Source organism: Carlito syrichta, unplaced genomic scaffold (genome assembly GCF_000164805.1).
Source record: "Carlito syrichta isolate Samal-C Ts95f unplaced genomic scaffold, Tarsius_syrichta-2.0.1 Scaffold287748, whole genome shotgun sequence".
NCBI classification, from domain to species: domain Eukaryota; kingdom Metazoa; phylum Chordata; class Mammalia; order Primates; family Tarsiidae; genus Carlito; species Carlito syrichta.
Window position 1 is genome coordinate 55,544 of NW_007231844.1, and position 24,219 is coordinate 79,762.

General features: G+C 51.1%; 1 protein-coding gene across 2 annotated transcripts in view; it reads right to left on the bottom strand.

The window, feature by feature from the left end:
* Nucleotides 1-24,219, bottom strand: part of VAC14 (Vac14, PIKFYVE complex component) — a 114,741-nt gene that overhangs the window by 54,786 nt on the left and 35,736 nt on the right. For both annotated transcript variants that reach the window (XM_008052979.2, XM_021709933.1), the window contains 3 exons: nt 19,659-19,803; nt 19,338-19,403; nt 1,666-1,822 (listed from right to left, as the gene is read on the bottom strand). In XM_008052979.2, the coding sequence (XP_008051170.1) occupies nt 1,666-1,822; nt 19,338-19,403; nt 19,659-19,803 (368 nt within the window). The remainder of the gene's footprint in view (nt 1-1,665; nt 1,823-19,337; nt 19,404-19,658; nt 19,804-24,219) is intronic.

Below are 24,219 nucleotides of genomic sequence, written 5' to 3' on the forward strand. Positions count from 1 at the left end.
TTTCCCTGTGCCCAGGAGGAAGAGGACAAAACACCTTATAGATGAAGGGCAGGTCACAGAAGTCTGGGGAGATCTGTGTGTCCTGGGCCCTGCTCTGAACAGCACTTTCAGCTGCGGCCACTCGGAGGAAGAGGAAAGGTGCTACAGCACCTGCTTTCTGGGAAGAGTTGAGGGCAGACACCCAAGGCTCTACTGTCCCAGCCGCCTCCCTGCAGGGTGCTTCCTCTTGGCTGCTACCTGCCTTCTGGTCAGTTCTCACTGCTCTTCCTGCTCGACCCTCCCTCCCTTCCTAAGGAAGAGTCCTCCGTTCCTTTCCCCATTTCATCAAGGCCCCCACCCCCTTCTCTGGCCCTCACACTCTATCTCTGGTATTCCTGCCATCTTCCAATGTGCTGACTTGGGGACACAGGATGGAGAATGAACTCTACACCAAGGTACAGAGGGTGGGAGCCCTAGCAGGGGTCCCAGGGTAAGGATGTGGGAGTCGTTTTCCCAGCCACGTCCACTGACTGCTTAAAAGTGGGCTCATTGGCAAGGACACAACTGCATCCTGGGAAAACAAGAGAGGGGAAGCTAGGCCACTGCGGGAGCCCCTCACTCTTCCCTGCTTCAGCAGAGCATGCGCAGGGTGGGGCCTGAGGCCTGGGCTCCTGTGGGATACCTGCCGCAGGGGCTGGGGAGCCTTTGACTTTCAGTGACATTGAGGAGACACCTTCAATATGTGACCTTCTGTTACTTAACTTGGCATGTCCTGGGGCAATGCAGGTCTGCGGGGCTCTGCAGACCTCTGCGGAGCCTCTGAACTTCTCAGGTATCGGGCCTGATCTCTGGGCCAAACAGGGCTGAGGCGGCTCCCACTGAGGCAAAGCAGGAGGCAGAGTATGTATCCAGGACTGGGTCCAGCATGGACCCTGAAAGATCTCCAAATCTATGCGCTGCTTGGTTTCTGCATCAAAGGGTAGGCTGACCAGGACCTGGTGTCTGGATGTCAGGAGGGGCTCAATGGACAGACACCCTTGGCAGATACCCAAGATTCAATGTGTACTTCCCTACCAACTTGTGTCCCTGGGCATTTCCAGGATCGTGCCTCTAGTGGGAAGTGGCCTCTGCCTGGGCCTGGGGATAAGAGCCAGCCTGCCATCTGGAAGAAACTGAGGGGCAAGCACTAGGAGCACCCTGCTACCTTTACTTCCAAGGGCCGCCCGGAAACAGCCGGTTTGAATTATCCCGTCTCTTGCCTGGGCTGCCTGCCATGACGAGAGTTATTTTTAGCTTCTTGGTGCGGAAGGAAATGGCTGCCTAATCTTCTTCCACCTGTGAGACCCAAGACCAAAGCCCCCTGATTCCTGTCTGGGGAGGCGCTGCCCAGGTAGAGTTGACCAGCTGACTCAGATGGTTTATGTTTAGCTGGTGGCTCAAAAGCATCACAGGTGCAGGAAGATGAGGAAGGGCTGTAAGGATCTCCGGGGGCAGCTGGGTGTGAGGTCTGCCTGCCTCTGGGGCCTTTCGAGGTGGCAGATCACTGGTAGGAACCCACGGACACCTTGCAACCTGGCAGAGCTCCAGGGCTCATGAACAGCTCAAAGGACGACCCTGGTCAAGCACAAGACCCAGCACGAGCATTTGTGGGGTCCTTGAGGCCAGAACCATGAGGGGAAAACTTACCAGGGCTGTTCAGCAAGCCGATTCTGCTAGGGGTGGGCACCTGGAGCTCTGAGTGGCTGATCCGGAGGTCGGGGCCATCGAGAGGTCCAGGGTCATCTGTCTGGCCTGCAGGGGAGGAAGCAATTTCTGCCAACACCTCCAGATCCTTCAGGATAACCTGGGGGAAACAAGTGGACCATGAGGGATGAGTTCTTCACTGCCAGCTGTGCTGACCTGGGAAAGAAGTGAGGTTGGTAGTACAAAGGAGTCTGAAGACCATAGCAGGTTGGAGAGAGCCACCAAGACTACAGTGTGGGCATGCTCAGAAAAGTGAAATGAAGGTTATGGATGGAAGAGAACACAGATGGCAGTGGCTGGGGCCTCTGGAGGAAGGCAGCTGGAATCTAAGGCCTGGTGAGTTGGTTTTCCCAGGACCCCTCCTCTCTGGGTCCCTGAGCAGGCCCTCTAAGGAGTCTCCAGGAGACTCAGGTCGCAGGTACCAGGGAGCACTCTATATAGTGTGTGCCTCAGGGCCCTTGGGCTATGCAAGGATCTGATGGTGCCCTTGAGGCCCCACCTACCACCAGACCACAGAACATTCTTCTGCAGAGCTGACACCAGGCTAGTGAAGACCCCAAAGGGCCCCCCACATTTAGGGCACTACTCTGGGTTCCAGGATGAAGGCTTCCTAATGTCCAGATGTATCATGCAATCCTCAGCTGCCTTTAGAGTGTCCCTACACACATTTGGGTGGGGTGCTCCCAAGCCTGACCATCTGTCTGCCAAGCCCTTCCAAGGAAGAGGCAGAGTGGAGGCAGGGGACAGTGCAGAGTGTGAGTGCAGCTTAGTGCTATGTCACAAGGTGCCCCAGAGAGCTCCCATACCCTAGAAGCTGCCTCCCCTTGCACGGCACTCAGCTTTGCCTAGCACCAATAGCCATCAGGGCAGCAAAGTAAAGCCCACTGCTCTACTACAATGGGCAGTGGGGAGAGAAGTCAGGGACATGACGTGCTGGGAGGGGCTTCACTGAGTCTGAGTGTGTGTGTCTATGTCACCTGTCCCAGGGGCTGCTGAGACTTCCTGACGACCTTCTGCTTGCCATGCTCCTCCTGAAGTGAACTCCTCATACAGCAGGTGGCGGCCTGCTGCTTTCTGCTCCCCACTCCCATCACAGGTGTATTCCAGGACTGTCCCTGCACCCAGGAGATGCCCCACACATCAGGTGAATGGGTGGATGACTGTGCTTCCTCCTGGGCAAGGAGAACTGAATCCAGGCCAAGAATAACCATGGCAACCAGAAGCATCAGCCCTGGACCTGGAGAAGTGAAGCTAAGCCTGAGAAGCGGAGCCATGACTGGCCAGCTGGGTGGAATAGGGTGGACACAAGCTCAAGATAAGTCTGCTGTGGGGTTCTTGTTGGGTTCAAAAGAATATTCTAGATTAGACAGTGGTGATAGTTTGAATTCTATACTTTATATATATATATGGTCTGCCCCCTCTAAAGCTTGAAAGCTATTCCTGTCAATGTAAAGAATGTGCTGGTGCCTCCTCCCATGTTGCCCAGTTGTCATTTCTCCTCCTGGTGTCTTCTTGGCCAGCCCTGACACACACCTTTGCATGCTAACCCTTTCTGGACGCTTGGTCTTCTCCAAGTAGTGTTACGTGTTTGCCACGTAATCTCCATGCCAGCCGCAGCCCAGCCTTATCCAGGCTGGACTTGGCACTCACTCACATAGTCACCACCCCCCACCGTCCAATCCTGTCTTTCCCTCTATCCCTCCCTCACTCACAGGCACCTGAGTCCTTATTCTGTGTAGGGGCTGCACTGGGTGCTAGGATTGTAGGGGTGAGTCAGAGCCTGCATACTGCCTGGCAGGCAGAGTGGTAAACTGATCACTGGCACACAAAGCCCTTGCAAGAAGCCAGACCCTCACCTGTCCTTCCATGTATCAGAATACGTGGTTTTAGCTGCTCTCGAAATGGTTTTATTTGCCGAGTCCATGGGAAATGGATCCATGGTGGCTGAAACACAAGGCTCTACACAGCCTAGTTAGATGGCAGGGGCAAGGGCTGTTCCGGCACCCAGGCCAAGAGCGTGCGTGGGTCTAGGCCTCAAAGCAGGAAGGACCCTGGCCTCTGACTGCTCCCACTGAGGGAGGAGCCTCAGAGGCTCTTTGCTTCAGCAGTGGAAGAAACATGGGGAGGGGGAGTATGGGAAGGGGAGACGACACAGCAGTGATGATGCAGTGCTGCTTGACACAGCCCCTGAGCACCTGCCTGGGCAGCATGTGCAGCATCCATGCACAACACTCAACTGTCCAAGCAAATCACTTTCTAAAGGCTAAGGAGGAGAAATGAGACTGGGACCAGGGTAGGGGGAGTATGGGGGAATGACTCACCAAAATTAAACAGTGAGGCAAGACTCAAGCCAACAATCCTCAAAAAGTTACACAGAGAATTCCCATATGTACAAGGGGGGGCTTCTCTCCCCCCAAAAAAACTGGAATTATCTGTTGGAGGGCAGGCCTCCTGTAGTATATATAGGTTACCTCTGCCAGGTAAATGTTCTAGGAACTCAATGACATCAGTGTACCAGCTTAGCACTGTGAGAGGCTGTTTGGCTTCAGTGAATTTTTTTGGAGATTCTTTCAGTTCATTTGCCCTTTTCATGAAGGATGATTTATGAATGCACCTACCAACACTGCACTGAGTGTTCTGCAGTTTTTGACCAAAAACAGCATGAACCCTGTGTCCCACCCTCCCTATTTACCTGATCTTGCCCTGAGCAACTTTTTTTGTTTCCCTGGATGAAAAAAGTCCTTAAAGGGAAATGTTCTGCTGTTGGGAAAGAGGTGAAACAAAAAATGTCAGAAGCACAAAAAGTATCAAAATTGACAAGTTCGAAAACTGTTTTGAGCAATGGAAAAAGCACCTTGGTAAGTGTATTGCATCAAACAGAGAGTACTTTGAAGGTGACCAAAGTTTAAACATGTAAGAATACACAATTTTTAATAAATAAATTCTGGGTTTTTTTGTGTCCTCCCTCATATACTCCCACTCTTAGATAGTTACCAAGAGAACCACAAACATATGTCCATGTAAAAAGTTATATATAAATGTTCACACAGTGTTATTCCTAATAGCCAGAAAGTGGAAACAGCTTACAGCTCCATCAACTAATAAGTGGATAAACGGAATGTGGCATAGCCATACCAAGGAATAATATTTGGTAATAAAAAGGAATGAAGTACTGACACATGCTATGACATGGATGAACCTTGCAGACATTTGCTAAGCCAAAGAAGCTAGTCACAAGAGACCATATACTATATGATGATTCCATTTACAGGACATGTCCCAAATAGTCAAATTTAGAGACAGAAGATAGATTTGTGGTTGCCAGGTCTGGGGGGAAGTGAGGAATGGGGAGTGACTGCTAAGAGGTACAGGGTAAAGAACTGCTTTCTTGGGTAATGAAAATGTTCTGGAATTACATAATAGCAATAGTTGCACAACCTTGTGAAAATATCATAAACTACTCTCTCTATTGCATACTTCAGAAGGGTGAATTTTGTGGAATGTGAATTGCATATACAGAAAAAAGCCCAAACCCCAAACCAGAATCTAAATTCCCAACCAGTGGTTCTTGTAGAGCAATGTACTCTTGTTCTGCCCACAGCCTGAAGTGGTGGGGTCTCGCTGACTCTGCATGCTCTCATAATCTGAGTCCCTTTACATGGTTTTCCATCTTTGTCCACCCCTTCAATGCCCGCTCAAACCCCTATGCCGCCTATTTCACTCAGGTCTGTCTGTGTAAAGGGACAGAAGCACATTTCCCTGGGCAGCAGACCCTGGTGGTCACAGGCAGCAAGGGGGAAAAGTGCAGGCCAGAGAGGCAGCTGGGGCCTGGCGGGCACTTGGCAAGATCCCTGACACCATGGAGGACAAATTGACCCATGCTAGGTGTCCGGTAGGTATTTATTTCCCCCCAAGGGGCTTTGCTGTACAGGGTGGTTTCCACCCTATGAGTGGCTCCAGAGTCAGGCTGCAAGGGTTAGGGAGGCCAGAGAAGCTGGCTGTCCTTGCTCCCAGACACAATTATTGCCCTCACTTGTCATCAGTCTCACCTTATACACTACACAAGAGGAATCTGAGGCTTGGACAGTCACCTGCTCAAGGTAACAGTGAGTCCACCTCAAACCCAGCTCGGGTCCCCAAACTTAAGTCTATTAATAATGCTACACGGAGCTTTGTGGCCAGTCTTGATGTCTAGTCCTGACCCTGCCACTCAGTTACTGACCCTGGCCCAGTAAACTTCATCCATAAAACCCCTCCTACTTGACAGCTACTGAGCAGCCACCATGGCCAGTCCTGTGCTGGCTGTAGGAGATGCAAAGCTATACAGGCACTGCCTCCAATTAGGTCAGACTCCTGGAGGAGACAGAGGGTAAGCATTTACTGATAATACTGCGCAGGGGCCGGGGAGTCAGTAACCCAGCCTGAAGGAAGCCAGGAGGCTTTGGAAGCACTTGAGCATGAGTTGGACAAGAGAACAAGTAGGGAGAGAAAGACATTCAAACCATTCTCTTACCTAGCATAAGCCATTCATGGACGCGGAACAACGTGGCACATTCCAGGAAGCTAGGCTTTTGGTCTAGCTCCAGAGTAGGAAATGGAGCCAGAGGTGGGGGTATGACCAGAAATCAGGCCAAACTGGCAGGCAGGGCCAGACCACCAATAGCTTATGACACAGACGAAGAGGTCTGAACTTTGTCTTGCAGATGTAGGGAGCCTCAGTTTCCTCATATGTGAAAATGGATGTGTGACCTTGCAAGGCTGTCGTGAAGATTGTAGAAGATACTTGAGTGCAAAGCACAAAAAAGCAGGCACACAAGAAAGGCTGGCTCACCACTTCTATTCCAGGATTTTCAGTCCCACAGCCGAGCTGTTTCGTGGCTCCAGCTCAGTGACTAGGCAGGAACAGCAGTGCACACTGGGAGCCTGTGACTCCGCTTTCTCCCCCCCACCCCAAGACAATGTGCTTTGCCCATCTCTACTCCACTGCCTCCTGCTCTACTGGAGAGTGCAGCCAGCAAAGCTGCATATTTTATATTTTCAATTATCTTATTTTAGAAAGTTTAACACCAAATGGCAAATGAATGCAAATTGCACTTCAATTGCACAATTAAAGCCGGAAATGTTGTCTACAGGTTCCTTCAGTAATCCCAGCCACTCCTCTTGTGCTTACATATCAAAGGATTTGTCTCTGGTCCCCATGGGCTGGCAAAAAGCCAACAGGCCTGCCTGGGGCAACACCATGTATACTTGTGTGCAGACACACACACACAGCGTCCCTTCTGTCCCTTAAATAAAACAGGATTCAAAAACAGCATCATTTTCTTCAGCTCCTAGAGATGAGGAGGGGAAGGGGCTGCCAAAATGGAGGACAAGGAATGGCTTGGCGTGGGGACTGGGGAGCCACTGTGGGACTTAGATGACTCTCTGACACCCAGTCTCCTGTGCCCATTATGTCCAGCTGCTGCTTGTCTCCCAGCTGACCAGCAAACTTGAACTCAGCCCAGGGGCTGACCTTGAGGCTTTGGAGGACAATCCTGATGCAGACCCAGGCCAGGAATCTGCCTCTGCCTGGGGCCGGAAGAGAGGCCTTGGTGAGGGGAAGAATCTCTCTGGGAGGCAACAGAAGTTATTGGAGTTACCCTTCTCGTTGGACCTGCCTTTAAATCTTGTGCCCAGGCCAGGGTTTTAGTACTCCGACTACCTGGAAGACCCACAGCCCTTGGTGTGTGGGCGGGAACCTCTGGGACAAAGACATGGTGATCTCAGTGGTCTTACTTACTGGGCACCTCTCTCAAGGCCCCAAAGTCATAGACATGCTGCTAGGCCACTTCTGCTTTGGCCTCTAGAAAAACAGATCTAGTCCTTCCAGAGAGCGGGCTGGCTGGGCTGTTGCCTGTGGCTGGCCTACAGTCCTGGCTCTGAGGATGGGGAAAGGCTCAAAGAAAGCAGGAGGAAGCCACACCAATTAGTATGCGCTACACAGCTTTTTGCAAAATGAATATAAAACACTTGTGCTTTCTTTTTGTGTGAGAGAAAGAAGGGAGGAAAGAGAGGGAGGGAGGGAAGTTATAAGAAAGCAATATTCTGCAGGAGTGCCCTGCTGTTACTATGGCAACAGGATGGGGGTAGGAAGGCCTATCAGCTGGCCCCTGGCTTTGGAGTGGAGTGAGCTGGCCATCAGTGGAGTGTCAGGGTCAGGGTTGGCGGCAACTGGACGTGGGGAGCATCTGACAAAGCAACTCTGAAGGGAGGCCTCATGGTGAAGGGAGGGGGCAGCAAACACAGGAAGTTGGGGGATTCCTAAGAAGGCTCCCCTTGGAGGTGACTTTAGACCAGTAAAGGGCATATTTTGGTATGGGAGAGGAGTCAGTGTCTGGGTAGGGCCACTGCAGGCTGTTACCCACTGCATTCTGGCAGGCCGATGACAGTTCCTGGGAAGGCAACTGTTTCCCCCACTTCTCTGACTGGTCCGTCCAGACACTTGTTGTCCCGACACCTTACCCACACACCAGCCCTAGAAAACCACTCAGTGCTGGAGGGTCCATGCTCTCATTCTCCCTGATGCTGCCGACTGCTTCTTTAGCATCCTGGGAGCAATGGGGACTGGACACCAGTTTTGCCAAGTGTCTAGGCTGGGAGGCCCGTGCTTGCCTCCTACCAAGACTCCTGAACATGAAATCCCACAGTGAGGCACTCAACCATGTTGAATAAATACTTGCTGACCTGCAATATCAGGCAGGAAATGGATGACGGATGGTTCTAAGATGCAAAAGGGAATGGAGGGAGTGGCCATCCACTTCACTAGTCATTTCTTAAAAAACTTATCATAGGTTTGCACAGGCACTGGTCGGCTGATGAGGCCCTGGTCGGTTGATGAGGCCCTGGACGGCTGATGAGGCCCTGGACGTCAACTGACAGCCTTCTAGCACTTGAAGAGGGAACCCCTCTTGTATTGACAAGAAATCCCCAAGCTGGGCCCTCTCCAGTCCTGGTCAGGAGGAAGCTGCAAAAATGTTTCCAAGGGACATACTTGGTGCTGGCAGAAGAGGTAAATTTGGGCTGAAGGCCCTGGAAACTGAAGTCTGGCTGATCAAGCCACTGCCAAGGGCTATCTGATGCCTCTGCCCAGAACATTTGGGTCGCAGGGCCTTGCCTGAGATATGGGTCAGGTCGGGCAGCTCCTTATTCTTGTGAAGAGGAGCTGCTATCAAGTGCAGAGGCACTGAAGCCAGGCATTCCCGGGAAACCTTGGGGCCTTCTGTTTCCTTCCACACAGAAGTCTGGCCCCTTCTTTGATGAGGGTATAGCCCAGCTTACCAGGCCTCTTTAGTCCCTGACCACACATAGAATGGCTCCTGCCGCCCCAGGGTTTAGTGAATCAGCTAGATTACTCACCTAAGGAAGCCAGGCTTCCAGGAAGGGATCCCTGGGGGAGCTGAGGGAAGGCCATAGGGCTCCCACAGGCTGGGAGCAGTGGAAGAAAGCACCAGCACCAGCTGGCACCAGGGCCAGAGGCCTCCGCCCTGGACACAGAGTAAACACGAGCCACAGAAGGTAGCAATCAGGCCTTGGCCTCAGCCTGGGAAAGGGGTGGCATTCTGAGAAAAACTCCATTCCACAACGAGATCACAGCAGCCCCGCCTTCTGCAACAAGGAAGGAAAGCATTGCCTAAAAGACTATTTAGATTTGGGAAATGAGAACTGCTTAGGGTTAGACCTATTTCACTTACCACTGAGAGAACCACCCTGATTATAAACCATTTGCCTTGGGAAAGCAAAAACAACATAACATTTATAAAAAGCATATATCAGTGTCACATGACAGTGAACACAACTCCTTGGGGAGCAGGACTACTTTTTTTTGCAATCTTTCCTTCAGTGCCTAGTCCTGTGTCATATGTACAACAGGCCAGCATCTAACACTTACTGTTAGATTCCACTGATTAATGGTGACAGCAATGTGGGTCTGCCAGCTTGAAACACTCTAGCAGCTATCCTCCTAGGGTAAAGGAGAAAAGAAAGGCCGCCCTGGGGTAGGACACTGTAGAGACCAGATCCCTGACCCCTGTCTTCTTTCCCACCCCCAGGGCCTCCCTCCAGCTGATTCCAGCCATTGCTTATTTGCATCACCCTGGGCCCCTGACCAGGAGTGTACACTCTCAGGGTTATAAATTCTCCCCATGAGCTGGGTAGAGAACAGGGCGGGGCCTACTGGACTGAGTACATCACGAGAGCGGTGTCCACTCACACCCACTGTGGCTTGGTTACCAGGCAACGAGCTCAGGAGCCATGGCAGCCAGGAGAGAGGGCTTCTGCCTACCTCTAGGGCTCTGCTTTATACCAGTTTCCTGGCAGGCTACACACAGCCCTGGACCTGAGGATGCAGGCTCTTCCCTATAGGGCTCACTTCCTGTCTGCTCTGGCAGGGCCCAGAAGGCATGGGCAGGCCTGAGGGGATCAGTTCACCATCTAGCCAACCTTCTATTTACTTACTTTCTAAGAAAGTGTTTCTGAGTACCTACTACAGTCTTCACAGAGCTCACAGCTAAGGGGCCATCATGGAGAGTGACAGAGGCTTGGAGGTCACAGTGGACAGGGGGATGTAAAAACAGAGGGGAACTGGCCCAGCCTTGATGTGTAGGAGGGGTGTGTGTGTGTGTGTGTGTGTATGTGTGTGTGTGTGTGTGTGCGTGTGTGTGTGTGTGTGTGTGTGTGAGAGAGAGAGAGAGAGAGAGAGAGAGAGAAATAAAGTTCACAGAAGCTTAGTGTGGACCAACTTATTTAACTTCTCTGATCTCCGTTTCCTCTTACTGAAATGAGAACAACAGAACCTGCCCTTGAGGTAGGGTTGTGAAGATAAACTCTAATCACACTCACAGGGTGCCGGGTACAGGATCTGGATCAGAGCAAGCGTGAAGCAGCTCTGGGCAGCAGGGAGATGGTTCTGCCTCGATATCTCCGGACTCACCCACGTTCCTGACCAGGCCATGGGCCTTGTGACTTGCCAAGAAGCTGTCTGGGAAATTCAGCTGACTGCCATCTCCAGAGGAGGAGAAACCCAACCCATGACTTGGAAGAGATGTTGACTTCTGAAGACTCCAGGAGCAATGAGTGGGGTGTGGGGTAAAAACAGAGGGCCTTGGCCTGGCTGCCATGGCTAGGGCTGCGTAGAGAGGGCACTAGGCTGAGAGTTAGGGGCAAGGCCCGCAGTCTCCAAGCAGGATCTCATGCCTTCGGCATCTGTGGCTCCCAGTCAGAGGTATGCATCAAAATCACCTGGAAGCTTGTGAAAACTAGCAGTCCCCACTGAAAGATAAAATTGAGGTGGTCTGTGGTGAGGCCTGAGCAGCTGGATTTTAAAAGCTACAGAGGATTCTGATGATAGCCCTGGTATAAATGGTTCTGTGGTGTGGCTTCTGAGCTGGGCTGTTGGACTTTGGCCTCTCTAGGTAAGATCACTTCCTGAGTTCGAGGAGAAATGACCATGGGGGTGGGGGACAGTCAGGTCCAGGGCCAGGTAGCGTGCTCAGCCTCGCAGGTAACTCGGTCCTACAGCTTGGCTCTATGAGGGTGCCCAACCCTGTTCCAGGGAAAGTTGAACTGGTTCCCCTCCATGGAATTTCTGGTTCCCTGGTAGGCCCTTCCAACACCCTTCTTAGCCCAGCCTCTGCCTTCATCAGGAGCCAGGCAGCACCCTCCCAGCCCCCAGCCCACTCATACCCGTTATTGTGCCTAGCTGTGGTCCTCTCACCCACCTGCCCTGTGGAAGGAATCTGGACAGATAAGTACTAAAAACCCTCCCAGGTCCTAGTCAGACCTGTCTTCTCTGAGTGAAATGCTGCTAGGCCGATGGTGGTTATGACAGGTCCCTGTTTACTCTAGCACGGCTGATGTGGGAACCGAAAGCACAAGATGGGAAAATACAGAAGAATGAGAGTGAGGAGAGGCCCTCTGGGCAGGCACAACCCTGGGACCGTTACCTTGCTGTTGCTCTCTCCTCCATGGCAACGATTGGCTGCCAAGGGTTCATGTCAGAAGATCACAGTCCTCCTTGGACCTCTAGCGGTGGCTACTGGTCCCTGTGCTAGGCCTGGGGCTTGGCTGTCCCTGAGAAGGAAGGCTGTGGCTGTGACTGGAGGCCATTCTCTTTTGCTGGCTGGTGGTGGCTCGTCTCCCTGCCCATCACTCCCCCTCCTCTCACTTGCTCTCAGAAGCTCCCAAAGGAAGTCACAGGGTTAGCGGAAGGGAGAGCTGAGAGAAGGCAAGTGTCTTATGTCCTCGGTAGGGCCCCAGAGGGCTGCAGTAGGAAAAGGGTCCCCAAGCTGCCTGTGCTGCGCCCACTCATCTTCCCATGTGGGGTGGGCTCTTGGCAAGAAGAATCATGTTCTTGGTCACCGACATGTCACCCCTTCATTCTTTGGGCTGAGATTTTACTTTATTGTGTGATCTGATTTTAAAGAAGTCTGTGGAACTGAGGCAGGGGTGGAGGGGTTGTTTTTGTTTGTTTTGGAGAGTGGACGGAATGAAAATTGGAGTGAAATAAAAACGGAGGCAAGGATATGAGAAGGAAAAACAAGTCCCATTCTTATGGAAGACTGTCTACTTTTGAGCAGTCAGCATTAGTATTCCAGGGAGTAAAGTCAGGACCACACAAATTCAGGGCTGGAAGGGCCCGCAGACAACCCTGTTCAACCCCAGCATTTTGGGAAGAAAACTGAGGTGAGGAGATGTTGTATGACTTGCCTGGTCCCACAGAGAGTTGGGCAGTGTGAGAGCAGAGGCCTGCCCTCCTGTCCCCGACCCTGGGCCACTTTCACACCACCCCTCAGTAGGCCCAGCCACTGACCTTAGCCCTTCTGGGAGAAGAACAGCTGGGTGCAGGATGGAATGGGCTTCTGGACTGAGTCTTGAAGGGGAGTTGGAGGACCCCAGGTCAGTGAGCAGCCCAAGGGTAGCCCACAGGGGACAGGGAAAGGGCAGGGGAATGAGGTCAAAGTCAAGTTTTCTGAGGGAGAAGCTACATTCAGAACTGAAGGTCAGCCAAGGACAAAAAACCATCAGTGCAATGGTGGGCCTGGATAAAGCACTTCACTTGGGCCTCACCCTGCTCTGCAGGGAGGTGAGACCTCGTGTGGGGTTTAGATGCTTTGGAATCAGACTTGATTTCCAATTCTGGCTGCTGGCAGTGTGACCTTGGGCAAGCTATCTTCCTCAGGCTTGAATTTCCTCATATGTCAAAGGGGATAATTGAAACCACTCCTGGATCACTGTGAAGCTTCATGAAGACAACAAATGCAGTGAGCTCCCGACAGGGCACAAACCTGCAGCCTTTTAGCTTGTGCTCACTCTTCTCCCACAGATATGTGGGGTATGACAAACAGCGCCCACCATGGTTCCTAAAGAAAGCCGTAGTGGTGGTGGCAAGGAGGTCATCAGGGGCTCTCTAAGCTGCTCTCAAATGACGGGTCTCAAATTAAGTAAAAGCCCCATTTTTAGGGCAGACACTGGAAGATGGCCAATTTCCTACACAAGACCCTGTCTCAGGATTGGAGGGAACAGCCCAGTCATCTTGGAGGACTCACCATTCCTCACAGCACACTCTCAGGTTTGGGCCTTCCCTGGACGGGACCCCATACCAAAGTTGCTGTTGTCATGAACTAAATTCCTTTCAAGAAGGCAGATGAACTCCCAGGCTCAATTGGCTGCCCACCAGACCAAGGTGATAAAGATTGCTTGGGAAGGACAAATCGAGGGAACACTTCTGGGAACTGGGTGGGATGAGGGCTGCAGGAGGAAAGGGACACAATGGCACGGTAGACAGGGCAGCTCCTGCCGCAAGGCAGAGGAAGCAGGCAGCCTCGCCCCAGTTCTGCTCTGGGCTGGGCTTGGGCGGCCAGGCAGGCATGGCAGCATAAGCAGCGTTGCCAGCCCAACTTCTAGCCCTTCCTCTGGGCTCTTGGATGAGCCCTGACCTGTTTCTCTTTCTAGCGGCTCAGCCTGGCCCCAGTGAGCGCTCTCCTTTGAGATCCAAGAACCTCTTTAGTTTTTCTGCTCCATTTCTCCTGGGACCTGGACCATGAAAACAAACGAAATCCTCCTCCTCTCCCCAAAGCAAACCAGTCCTCAAATACTGCCTAGGGTGCAGCAAGGTCTGTTTTCTAGTGCTTATTCTGCAGGGGAGGGGCCGGGAGGCCCAGAGGCGGAGGCATGGGCCAGATGAACCAAGTCTCGCACCAATGAGAAGACAGCTTTGAGATGCTCCTTTCCTCTCCCCCCAAAATTCAGCAGAGGCTGGGCAGCCCTTGGTTCCCCACCCTATGGGCACTTTTGGGATATACTATCAAGGTGAGAACAGGGAAGGCATTAGGCTGCCGTGGACTAAGTACATCACCATACCCACTGTGAACTTTGCTCCCCAGTCGCTCCCCAGACCTACCCACACCATCCCTTTCCTCCTCAGTCACACTGGGTATGATAGTCACCCACATTCTTCATGTAGTCAGTAGTTTCCTGAACTAGAAACGCTATCACTCACTGCCATAAATAATGCCCTCAGAATCCCACCTTCTAAATTTTCTAGAAAGGCGGTTCTTATCCTGTTGTTCTGCATTTACACCAGTCACATAATCCATAAACTCCCATCAGCAATTTCTCTCATAGTTACTGTGAAGTTAAGGTAGGGGGAAGAACAGGCGTTCCTTCTGCGTGGAGAATCTTCTCTAAAGTGTTAAGGACACCTCAGTTCTGAGATGCTGAGAAGACTCTAGGGAGGCTGCCTCTGTAGGCCCCAATGCAGAGAAAACAATTCACACTGGTGACTGGGTCTGGCAGGTTGTGCCTTCTGGATTGCAAAGGTTTTGTTTCTGATGATGCCATTTCTCTTCCTCTCCTGGACCCAGGGTAGCCAGCTGGAGCCCTTCTGCCTGTGAGTCAGGGGAGCAAAGCTGCAAACAAACTGACAATGGTGTTGAGAAGGTCAACGAGCAAGGCTCCTGCTGAATGCAGCCTTGCTTCTGCTCAGGGCAGCTCCAGCCCAGGGGTGCTGGGTAGGCCGAAGGAGGGAGGATGGGATGGAGACAGAAGTGCACAGGGGGCCAGTCCCGCTATCCACTGTGTCCCCACCTGGCTTTCTACAGCCTCGAGATAGAACTCAAGTCCCTCAAACACCCCTGTGGTTCTCAGGCCTCTAAAGACAGGCTGGAAAACAGAAAGCAGTTTCTGTTGTGGCTTCTGTTGCTGAAGTGGAGGCAGGGAGCACAGAAATTATCACTAGCATCAGAGGAGCTATGGCTTATTGCTGGTGTACATGTGCTAGGTCCTGAGCTGAGCATTTGACATTCATGATCTCATGTAATCCTAACAAACCTGGCAGTGAGGTTCCCTTATTCCAACCAAGGAAACTGAGGCTCAGAGAGGCTAGGTCACTTGCTTGAGGTCAACCAACCACTAAGCAGCAGAGCCTGGACTGGACTTCTGGACTGCTTAAGCCCAAAGCCCATGCTGTTATCCACTAGGTCACACTGCACCTAGCAAGAGAATAATATCAGAAAGGGATGCCTTTCAAAATTACAACAAAAATACAAAATACCTAACTTCACAGTGAGAGAATAGGACTCTAAAAAATAACCCTAATACTTTACTGAAGGACATCAAGATGACTTAATGAGGATGAGCCCTACCCTGAGTAGGAGAGTTCAACACAGTGGAGAGGCCAAGTTCCTCCAAATGAATTTTTAACGACAGACAAGTTGTCACAATGGACCAGGATCTAGGTGGCTGCTTTACACTTTGTCTTTAAAGAGGTCTATGAGGCAGTGTAGATATCATTAGCCCCGTTTCACAGGTCCAGGGAGGTTAAACTCCTTGCCCAGGGTCCCTGGTGAGGATTCAAAGCCAGGATTCAAGCCCAGGTCTGGTGGTATGTCTGCATTTACTCAGAGGGGGAACAGACATCCTTCCAGGTCTCTCCTGAGACTGCGATCACCAGGGAATTTTAAATGCAGGTTGGAAGGCCATTGTACCTAGGAGTAGGGTATTACCCAAGGCCCCTCCTAGGCCAGTCCCACAATCAGGAACATGGAGGGAACTCCCATCCTGTGGGGGTCACAGCTGGGGGCATGGCCATTTCACAGGCAGAGCTCACTTAGGCAGCATGGCAGCTGTCTGGCTGAGAGGCAGCTGACCAATGACATCTACTGGACAGGGGAAGAAGCAATGCCACCTCCCAAACAGGGAGCCAGCAGGACCCTCTGAATGTGTACCCTGCTTTGCATGCTGTCACATTTTCACTTAAAAAACAAGTAATTGAATCTCTAGCTAATGGGAGCATTTCTACTCCAGTGCCAAGAATATTAATTTGACACCTGCAAATTCTTTCTAACAAAAGGAATTTTCAGATCGTGTCTGTAAGGAGCAGGCGGTACTGAGGAAACAGCCACTTATCCTGAATAAAAGGAATGCAGAGACAACTGAGGATGCCAGAGGGTGTGGACTGTCAGTCGACTGAAGTGAGGAACAATGGCAGACAAGACACCCCAGCGAGGCTACATGGCCAAGGGACTGCACGGGCATGCGAGCTCTTGCATCACCAACACCTGAGCACATTCTGTCCTCCGAGGCCAGTGGCTCTCAGCAAGAGAGAAGAGCATGTGGGTTTATTACAATCATCTTAGGAGAGAAAGATACAACACAGATGACAAACTGAATGTCCCAAATATATAAAGAGCTTCTAGAAATCAACAAGAAATGTGCATAAGGGTTCTGGGGGCCAAAGGGCGAGTATTTTCAAAATACATATAATCTCTCCAACCAAATTAAGAACTCTTCTCAAGAATGCATGAAACAACAGAAAAAGGTAAAACAAACAAACAAACAAAAACCCTGATGAAATCATAAGGATGTGAAGATGATGACACAACCATATGCAAGCTCCCCACCTCTCCAGCTGTTTCCATGTGGGTGGCTGGGACCGCACTGGGTGAGACATGGCTCTGGTGGGTAAGCAATTCATGGCTGGGCTTTGGTATAAAACAGACCTGGCTTTGGGTTTGGTATCCACCACTTCCTAGCTGTGTGCAAGTTACTTACTTCCACTCTACCCCACCAGCCCTAGTTTTCTGAACTACACAATGGAAGAAATAGGACTTCCCCCAGAGAACTAGAGTGAGGATTCTATAGATGCTGTAAGTGCAGAGTCTAGCACAGTTCCTCGTACAGTAATGCCTGTCTACAGCTAAGAACTATCCCCAATAACCTGTGCTACAAGGCCCCCAGGCTGAACATAAAGGCCTTTGCAGAGAGTATGAGGGGAAATTCCATTAGTAAATCCTTTGGTAGGCAGGGACCCGTCAGTCTGGCTGTGGTCCTGTTTGGTCTTCACAGTCTTGAATGTGAGGGAGCTCCAATTTGAGATTTGGGCTGTGTTTGGAAATATTTGAAAAATCTCAACAGAGAACACTTTCTAGATATCCTAGAAAGGAAATTCCAGAAGATGGGCTTTATCTTGCTCATGAATGTATTCCCACTGCCAAGTACAAAGCACACCCTCAGGGTCGCTGGAAGAGGGAACACTTAGGAATGTGATTCTGGTAAAGAACCAGGATGTGACAACAGAAGGAGGACTCACCACTGATGATCAAGGTACCCAAATCCCTCCTCTAGAGAGACAAGAAAATAGGGGTTCTTCACTCCTGTTATGGCACCCCCCAAGCTGTCCCCAAGAGCAGCTTCAATCCTCTCCCCACAGCAGGCCCACAAGACATGCCCTAAAGCCCTGACAACATTTGGCACTTCAGCAAATCAAGTTTCCACAGCCACAGCCTAAACAGAGCAGTTTAATGGACTGCATCTCCGCTTGCTCCCTCTAAATGCTCACGCACACAAAAACCAATTTCCAGCAAAGAAAGCTGGATGGGATTAAACAACTCAATTTAAAGGACTGAAAACTCAGCTGCTTCCAGTGAAGTCCTAGAGAAGGAACCAATCAGCAAAGTTCCTCTCTTCCTTTTTTTGTATTGAAATGAGGGCCGTGACTGTGCAGTGAGTCACTCCCAACTCACAAGCAGATCTGGGCCATGTCCACCTGGGCCTTGGACTGTAGGGGGTGATGCGGGAAGGGGAGAGGGGAAAGGGGAAAGAGGGAGAGGGAGGGAGGAAGAGAGAGGGAGAGAGGGGAAGGGGGGAGGAGGAAGAAGGGAAGGGGAGGGGAGGAGAAGGGAGGGAAGGAGGGAGTGGAGGTAGAGAGGGGGAGGGGAGGGGATAGAGGGGGAGGGGAGGGGGGGAGAGAGAGCGCATGAGCACGCACGCAGGAGTATGTGTGTGTGTTTGTGTGTGTGCACGCATGCGTGTGTGTGTGTATTTATGGGGGTGGGTGGGTAGGCAGGAGAGGTCAAAGGCATACTTGCAGACCATCTGTTTTAGATTTTTTCTGAAAATACAGGAAACCTCAGGAGACCCAAAGGCCGATACCTATTTGTCCACTTCTCTTCAGCACAGGTTCAAGAAAGCAGATTTATGCTTCAGGACAGATGCCCAGGGCCCCCCATAAGCCTGGTAGGAGCCCACTGAAAACCACAGGGAGCTGTGATCTTTGTCACCAATCCCCAGTCCTTGTCTACTGTCATATTCCACTGGGTAGTGTGGGCAGGTCTGTCAATTCATAAGCCCAAGCCTTATGGAGATGCAGCTCTGCCTGCAGCCCACAGTGCTATAGAGCCCAGAAGAGGAAAGAGGGACAAGGTGAGGCTCAGACTAACAGCATTTGACACACAGCCTGAAGGACTAGTGGGGATGGACGGGATGCTGCTGCCTGTGTAAATGGGCATGCCTGGTTGCAAATCCTGCTCCTTGGTTGGGAGGCAGGAGAGTCTTAGAAATGAACTTCTTTGTCCTGATTCCATGGAAAGGAATGCTGCTAAGAATGGCGTGGGGGAAAGGTGTGTCACTGGAAAAGACCCTTGCCTATGACAGGATGCCCATGCCCCTAGGCCAGCCTCCGCACTCTGGTCCTCTCAGAGGGGGTCACTCCTGATGTCTGGATGTGGGTCAGCCTTTCCCTTTGCACCAGCAGCTCTTGGATGCCCCAACAAAGTGACCAAGGTTGCAAAGCTTAAGGATCCAATGTCAAACGAGTGGTCCAGCTGAAATGAATGCCACAACCAAGACTAGCTGAGTACTCAGCATGTGGGTGGCATGGCACTTAGCAACTTATTTGGATCGTGTCATTCTCACACCCCCAGGTGCTGTTGCTACCCTCATCAGAGAAGAAAACTGAGATGTAGAGTCACTAAGTGTTTTGCTCAAATGTGGGCAGCCTGACCCCAAAGCTAAACCACCCACCACTCTCTGCTGCCTTCCTCACTGATGCTCTGGCTGTAGGTGCTTCAGAAGGGCCTACAGAAGAGTCTTTACTCCCAAAGCAAGAGTATTAGACTCAGCTTTACCTCTAGAGAGGAGGCACCTTACCAGGTATGAAGAAGAGGACCATTTTTTGTTGTGCTGATTTAAAGAGCACAACAACGAAATAAGCACATCTCAGCTACAAGACCAGACAGGTTGCTACAAGGGTAGGCGGGGCAGCCAGGGCTCTGTGAGGAAGGATGGTGTTGGTGGCCTACCTCATCAGATTCATCCGATAACGTCTGGAGTAGGATGGGGAAGAGGCTGTCCGTGTGTCGGAACATCTGGAGAACAGAGAAGCAGTGGCACACATGAGTTCTCCTCTCACCCCAGGACTGTGCCTGGTAGTGTCCCACTGGCCCGCACAGGCCACCTCCCTCTCCAAGACGCTTAGGGCTCCCATCACGCCTCTGCTCCAGGGTTTCTCGAGAACTGCAATGACCCAAACCCTCCCAAGCATGGGCAGGCCCTCAAAAACCCAGTGGACCCAGAAAACTCCCTGGCTTGGAGGGGACTATAAGTGGATGGGCTGGGCTCACCTTCCGAGGAGTTTTGATATAGAGGTGGTAGAGCCACTTCAGAACAGCAATCCTGGTCATCATCCCGATGGCCATGTCACTAAGGTGGCAGTTCAGGACCTGCACAATCCCGTCGAGATGAAGGGTCACTGGGGCTCTTTCAGTGCTATGGGTAAGACCGGGAAGGAGGGCTCAGTTGAAGAAAGGCTGTAGACCTCTCCTACCAAGTCATGGCACTGCCCTGGGCTCACAAACTCTGAACCATACACTTAGCCCACTGCCCTGGAGGCTCGAAGTCAGGTTTGAGGGAACAACACATACCTTGTCTCCTACCAGCCCAGCCCAGCCCAGCCCTGCCCAGGGGCTCAAACAGGGCTTATTTCTCTCCCTTCCTTTCCAAAGGAACCTGAGGCTTGTTGCTCAGTGGAACTATGATAACCCATGTGGGAGAGAAGGACAAGTCAGCTGGGCTCCCTCTCACTTCCCCTTTTATTCCTCTGTACCAGCCTGGCTTGTACAGGCGGAGACAACCTTTCCAATATCAGAGTTGGTCCCTAACAGACTCAGGGTACTGATTTCAGACCCTTTGTTGATAAAACACCAGGTCCAGTCAGTATAAGAGAAGGCCTTGATAACAACTCTCTAACATCTGCCAGGCCCTTTACTGGGCACACCTGCAGGATGTTTCTCGAGCAAGGCTTGTTTCATGTGGCTTGTCATTGTGCCATGGTCCAAAGCACTCAATTTGACCTAGTAGAGAAGCTTTGAGAGCTGCCCGAGACTGAAATATGCTCTTTTGAGTTGGGGAAGAGACAACAAAACCTCTGTCTTTGGGAAACTGATATTGTTTAGAACATACTTCTGCTCCAGCAGGCCCAGGAAGCCCTCTCACCCCCATCCCCGCATCTGCAGACTGAAGCCTTGCTGGTCTCCAAAGAAGCTAGGGGGAGGGTGGGCACTGGTCCCTGGTGGAGGCTGGGGTTTTAGGGGTAAGAACAGCATGGGTAGAAAGTCTTAGGATGGCTGGGAGGGGTTCCTTTCCTACTGACACATTATACTGTATTTGCCAAACAGTGCCAACAGGTGCAAGCAGGGGAGCTGCATTTCCCATGGACCTAAGCCAGGAGGTCCAGTCACCTGCCTGTACAAAATGGTGTTTCGTGGCATTTTCCAGGCTGCTCAATTATTCATTTGCTTCAAGAACTGATGGCTGTGCTTTCCTCATTTGCCTGAAGCCTCTCTGAAGCTCATTTGATGTGAATTCCTAAAGGGCACAATTCTGAGCTCTGTAATTGCTAAGCGGAACTGCTATTTAATAAGGTTTGATGATCCCCATGGTGCACATTTCCGGGGCGAGAGTGGGCACATCTATCCTCTGGTGGCCAGAAGATCTAGGCATGTGACACAGTGCCAGAGCCCAGAACGAAGCCTCTGGGTGGGCAGCCACTGTGACTTCCCCAGGAGTCATGTGGCTGTAAGTTCCCAGTGTCTTCTGAGGACATCAAAATATCTCAATTCTTCGTTAGCCTAAGACAGACATGGACACTACAGACGGACAGGAGTCTGGGGTGGTAAACATGAGCTCACAGGCAATCTCTTCCATGCTCTTTTGAGTTGGGGAAGAGGCAACAGAGCCTTTGCTTTTGGAAACTGATATTGTTCAGAATGTACTTTTGCTCCAGCAGGCATAGCAAGCCCTGTGGTTCCTGCCTCAGTCTTCGACAGAGAGCGCCTCAGTCTCTCAAGCTCACTGTCCTACAGAAACAGTGACTACAGGTGTAATTAATTTTAATGTCTTAATTCAATATATACAAAATATGAGCATTTCAATATGTAATCAATACAGCAGTCATACAAATATGACTAACAAGACGCTCTATCTTTTCTTCTGTGTCCTAAGCCTTTGAACCCAGTGTGCATTTCACACCTACAGCACATATCAGTTCAGTGCAGCCACATTTCAGGCACTCAGCAGACACGTGGCTGCTGCAGTGGCCAGTGCAGCAGTCCAGGTCAAGGCTTCCTTAGCATTTCTTATCATCACTAACAATTTCCTAGACACTCCTTTTCCCTCTGCAGATGGCCAGCATCTACTGTCTTATCTCCTGGTTCATCTTTTTCCCTGCCCTGGCTGGTTTTCTGCAGAGCTCCTCCTGGTATATTCTGTAGCTCTTCTTGGGACAGCAGAGTCCTGTGGCCAGACAGGCTCATGTCTTGGTGGTGGAGGAGGCCCCACTGCCCATGGCCTTATACAGAGCAGGTGGGGAATGAACAGAAGCTGCCTTCTGCCCTGGCCTGGTCTTGTTTAACACTGTTAACACCGAAGTCTGCAGTGAGCCCCTTCCTACCAGGAGCTATAGGGTGCTCAGGCTGCCACATGGGGCCCAAGGCATTACAAGTACCTGGTACTTGGCAAGTCAGGGCCACAGGCTTAGCTTAAATGGCCCCCTGGGGAGGAAGGCCTTGTTTTTTCTTACCTGGGGGACTCAGGGCTGCCCTGGCCTAGCAACAGCCTACCAGGGAGCTGCAGATGGGAAGGAAGGTAGTACATGGCCAGGTCCCCCACAGTGCAGGCCAAGTGGTGTGTGAACTTCTAAGGGAATAATGGCTCTGATGACAATGACAAAAACAATGGTGTTGAAAAGCAAACACTCTGCTGAGTGCTTTACCTGCAAGCCTCACACAATCCCCGCCCCCCAAGCCCTATGACCTGAGTCATGTCATTTCTATTTAGGAGACTGGGAACTGAAGCATGGAAATATTAAGTGACCTGCCCAACGTCACAAAAGCAGGAAGTAGCGGAGCTGGCAGTTTGAATAGAGCAGTCTGATTCCAGAATGGCATCATCCACCTCATGGCATGGTCTCTAAACAAGGGCAGCAGTCTTGGGAGAGCCCCTGGTGACATCACTTCTAGCTGTCTCCTGGCAGGGGCAGCAGAACGGCATCCCCTGTGTGGACTAGCCCCTCTCTGGCCAGGGCAGACCTGGCAACCCTGGGTGCAGGTAGGAGGAGGCTAGCACAACCAGCTTTCAGCATATTTTGTCACAAGGGGAGACAATGTCTATAGTGGGGAGAGAGAACACAGTGGGGAAAGCCTGATGCTTCCCAGCTGTGTGGGGCAAACTCCAAACCCAAACCAGGCCAAGAAGCCAGGCTGAATGGCCCTCTGCAAGCCAAGTTCTGTAACTCACAGTGGTCCTAAGATGCTGCTGGCCGGCTCCTGGTGGCACCTCCTTCAGGTGGCGCTGTCAGAGTCAAATAATGGAAGGATTTCAAAGAGCCTACATGAGGACTGCCAGTACTTTGTGTCTTACATGCCCTCATTTCCTCCACAGCAAATGCTGACCAGAGCAAAGATGAAAATATGGGTGTCTTCAAGACTGCCTGTGAGGCAGGTCCAGCCATACCTGACTAAGAACATCACCACTGCAAGGGACCTCATGGTTCACATAACTCAAGCATTCAAGGCACAGATGAACAAACTCAGGTATGGAGATAGAACAGGAACTGTCCAAGCCTACAAGGCCACGAATTGAGAACTCATTCCCTTGGCTGGAGATACTCTCCTTGGGTCTCAGGAAGCAGATGGACCCCATGGAGACCGATCTCAGTGCCTGAAAAAGGGAGGGTCATGATCCCACCTGCCCTGGAGAGACAGCTCCAGGCACGCTCAGCAGGGGATCTGGGCTCTGGGACCCCTCCAGCCCTTCCTCGAGGAGCCTACCACATGGTTTGCTGAGCTCCCAATCACTAGCCTGGAGCCTGAGATGTGGCACCTCCAGCCCTGGCTTACCTTACTCAAGAACAGAGGGAGCGCCTCAGTTTAAAATACTTTTCTGCATTGGTTCCAAAAAGTCTAGACGAGTCACTCCTGGGGACTTCTGAGTTATTTCAAGGTGTCTGCAAAATCCCATTTTCATGGAGCATTTTCTCATAAAGTATCTTATAATGAATGTCTTATATATGTGTGTGCTACAATTTCCAAATGCATGGTGCTGCTATGGCTATTAAAATACAGACTTACTGAATAATGCTTCTGATACTCCCAATAAATAATAATAAGTTCCAGTTGTTCTCTCTGGGAGAAAGCAATTTCTATCTGCAACATCTAACTTTTTATGATGTTTGTGCTAATCTCTAATCAAATTAGAAGAAAGGTAAATCTAAAAATAGAGTTGCTTTTGAATTTGAAGTTGCCTTTTTGAGGTGGAGCCTCACTCTGTTGCCCAGGCTGAAGTGCAGTGGTATAATCCTGGTTCACTGCAGCCTTGACTTCCTGGGCTCAGGTGATCCTCCTGCTTCAGTCTCCCAAGTGGCTGGGACCACAGGTGCCACCATGTCTGGCTAATTTTTTGATTTTTTTGTAGAGACAAGATCTCACTATGTTGCCTAGGCTGGTCTCAAACTCCTAGGCTCAAGCAATCCTCCCATCTCGGCCTTCCAAAATGCTGGGTTTATAGGTGTGAGCCACTGTACCCAGCTGAAGTTGCTTTTTAAATATAAGATCACTTTAAAAAAAAAAAATTTTTTTTTTGAGTTAGAGTCTCACTCTGTTGCCCAGACTGGAGTGCAGTGGCCGC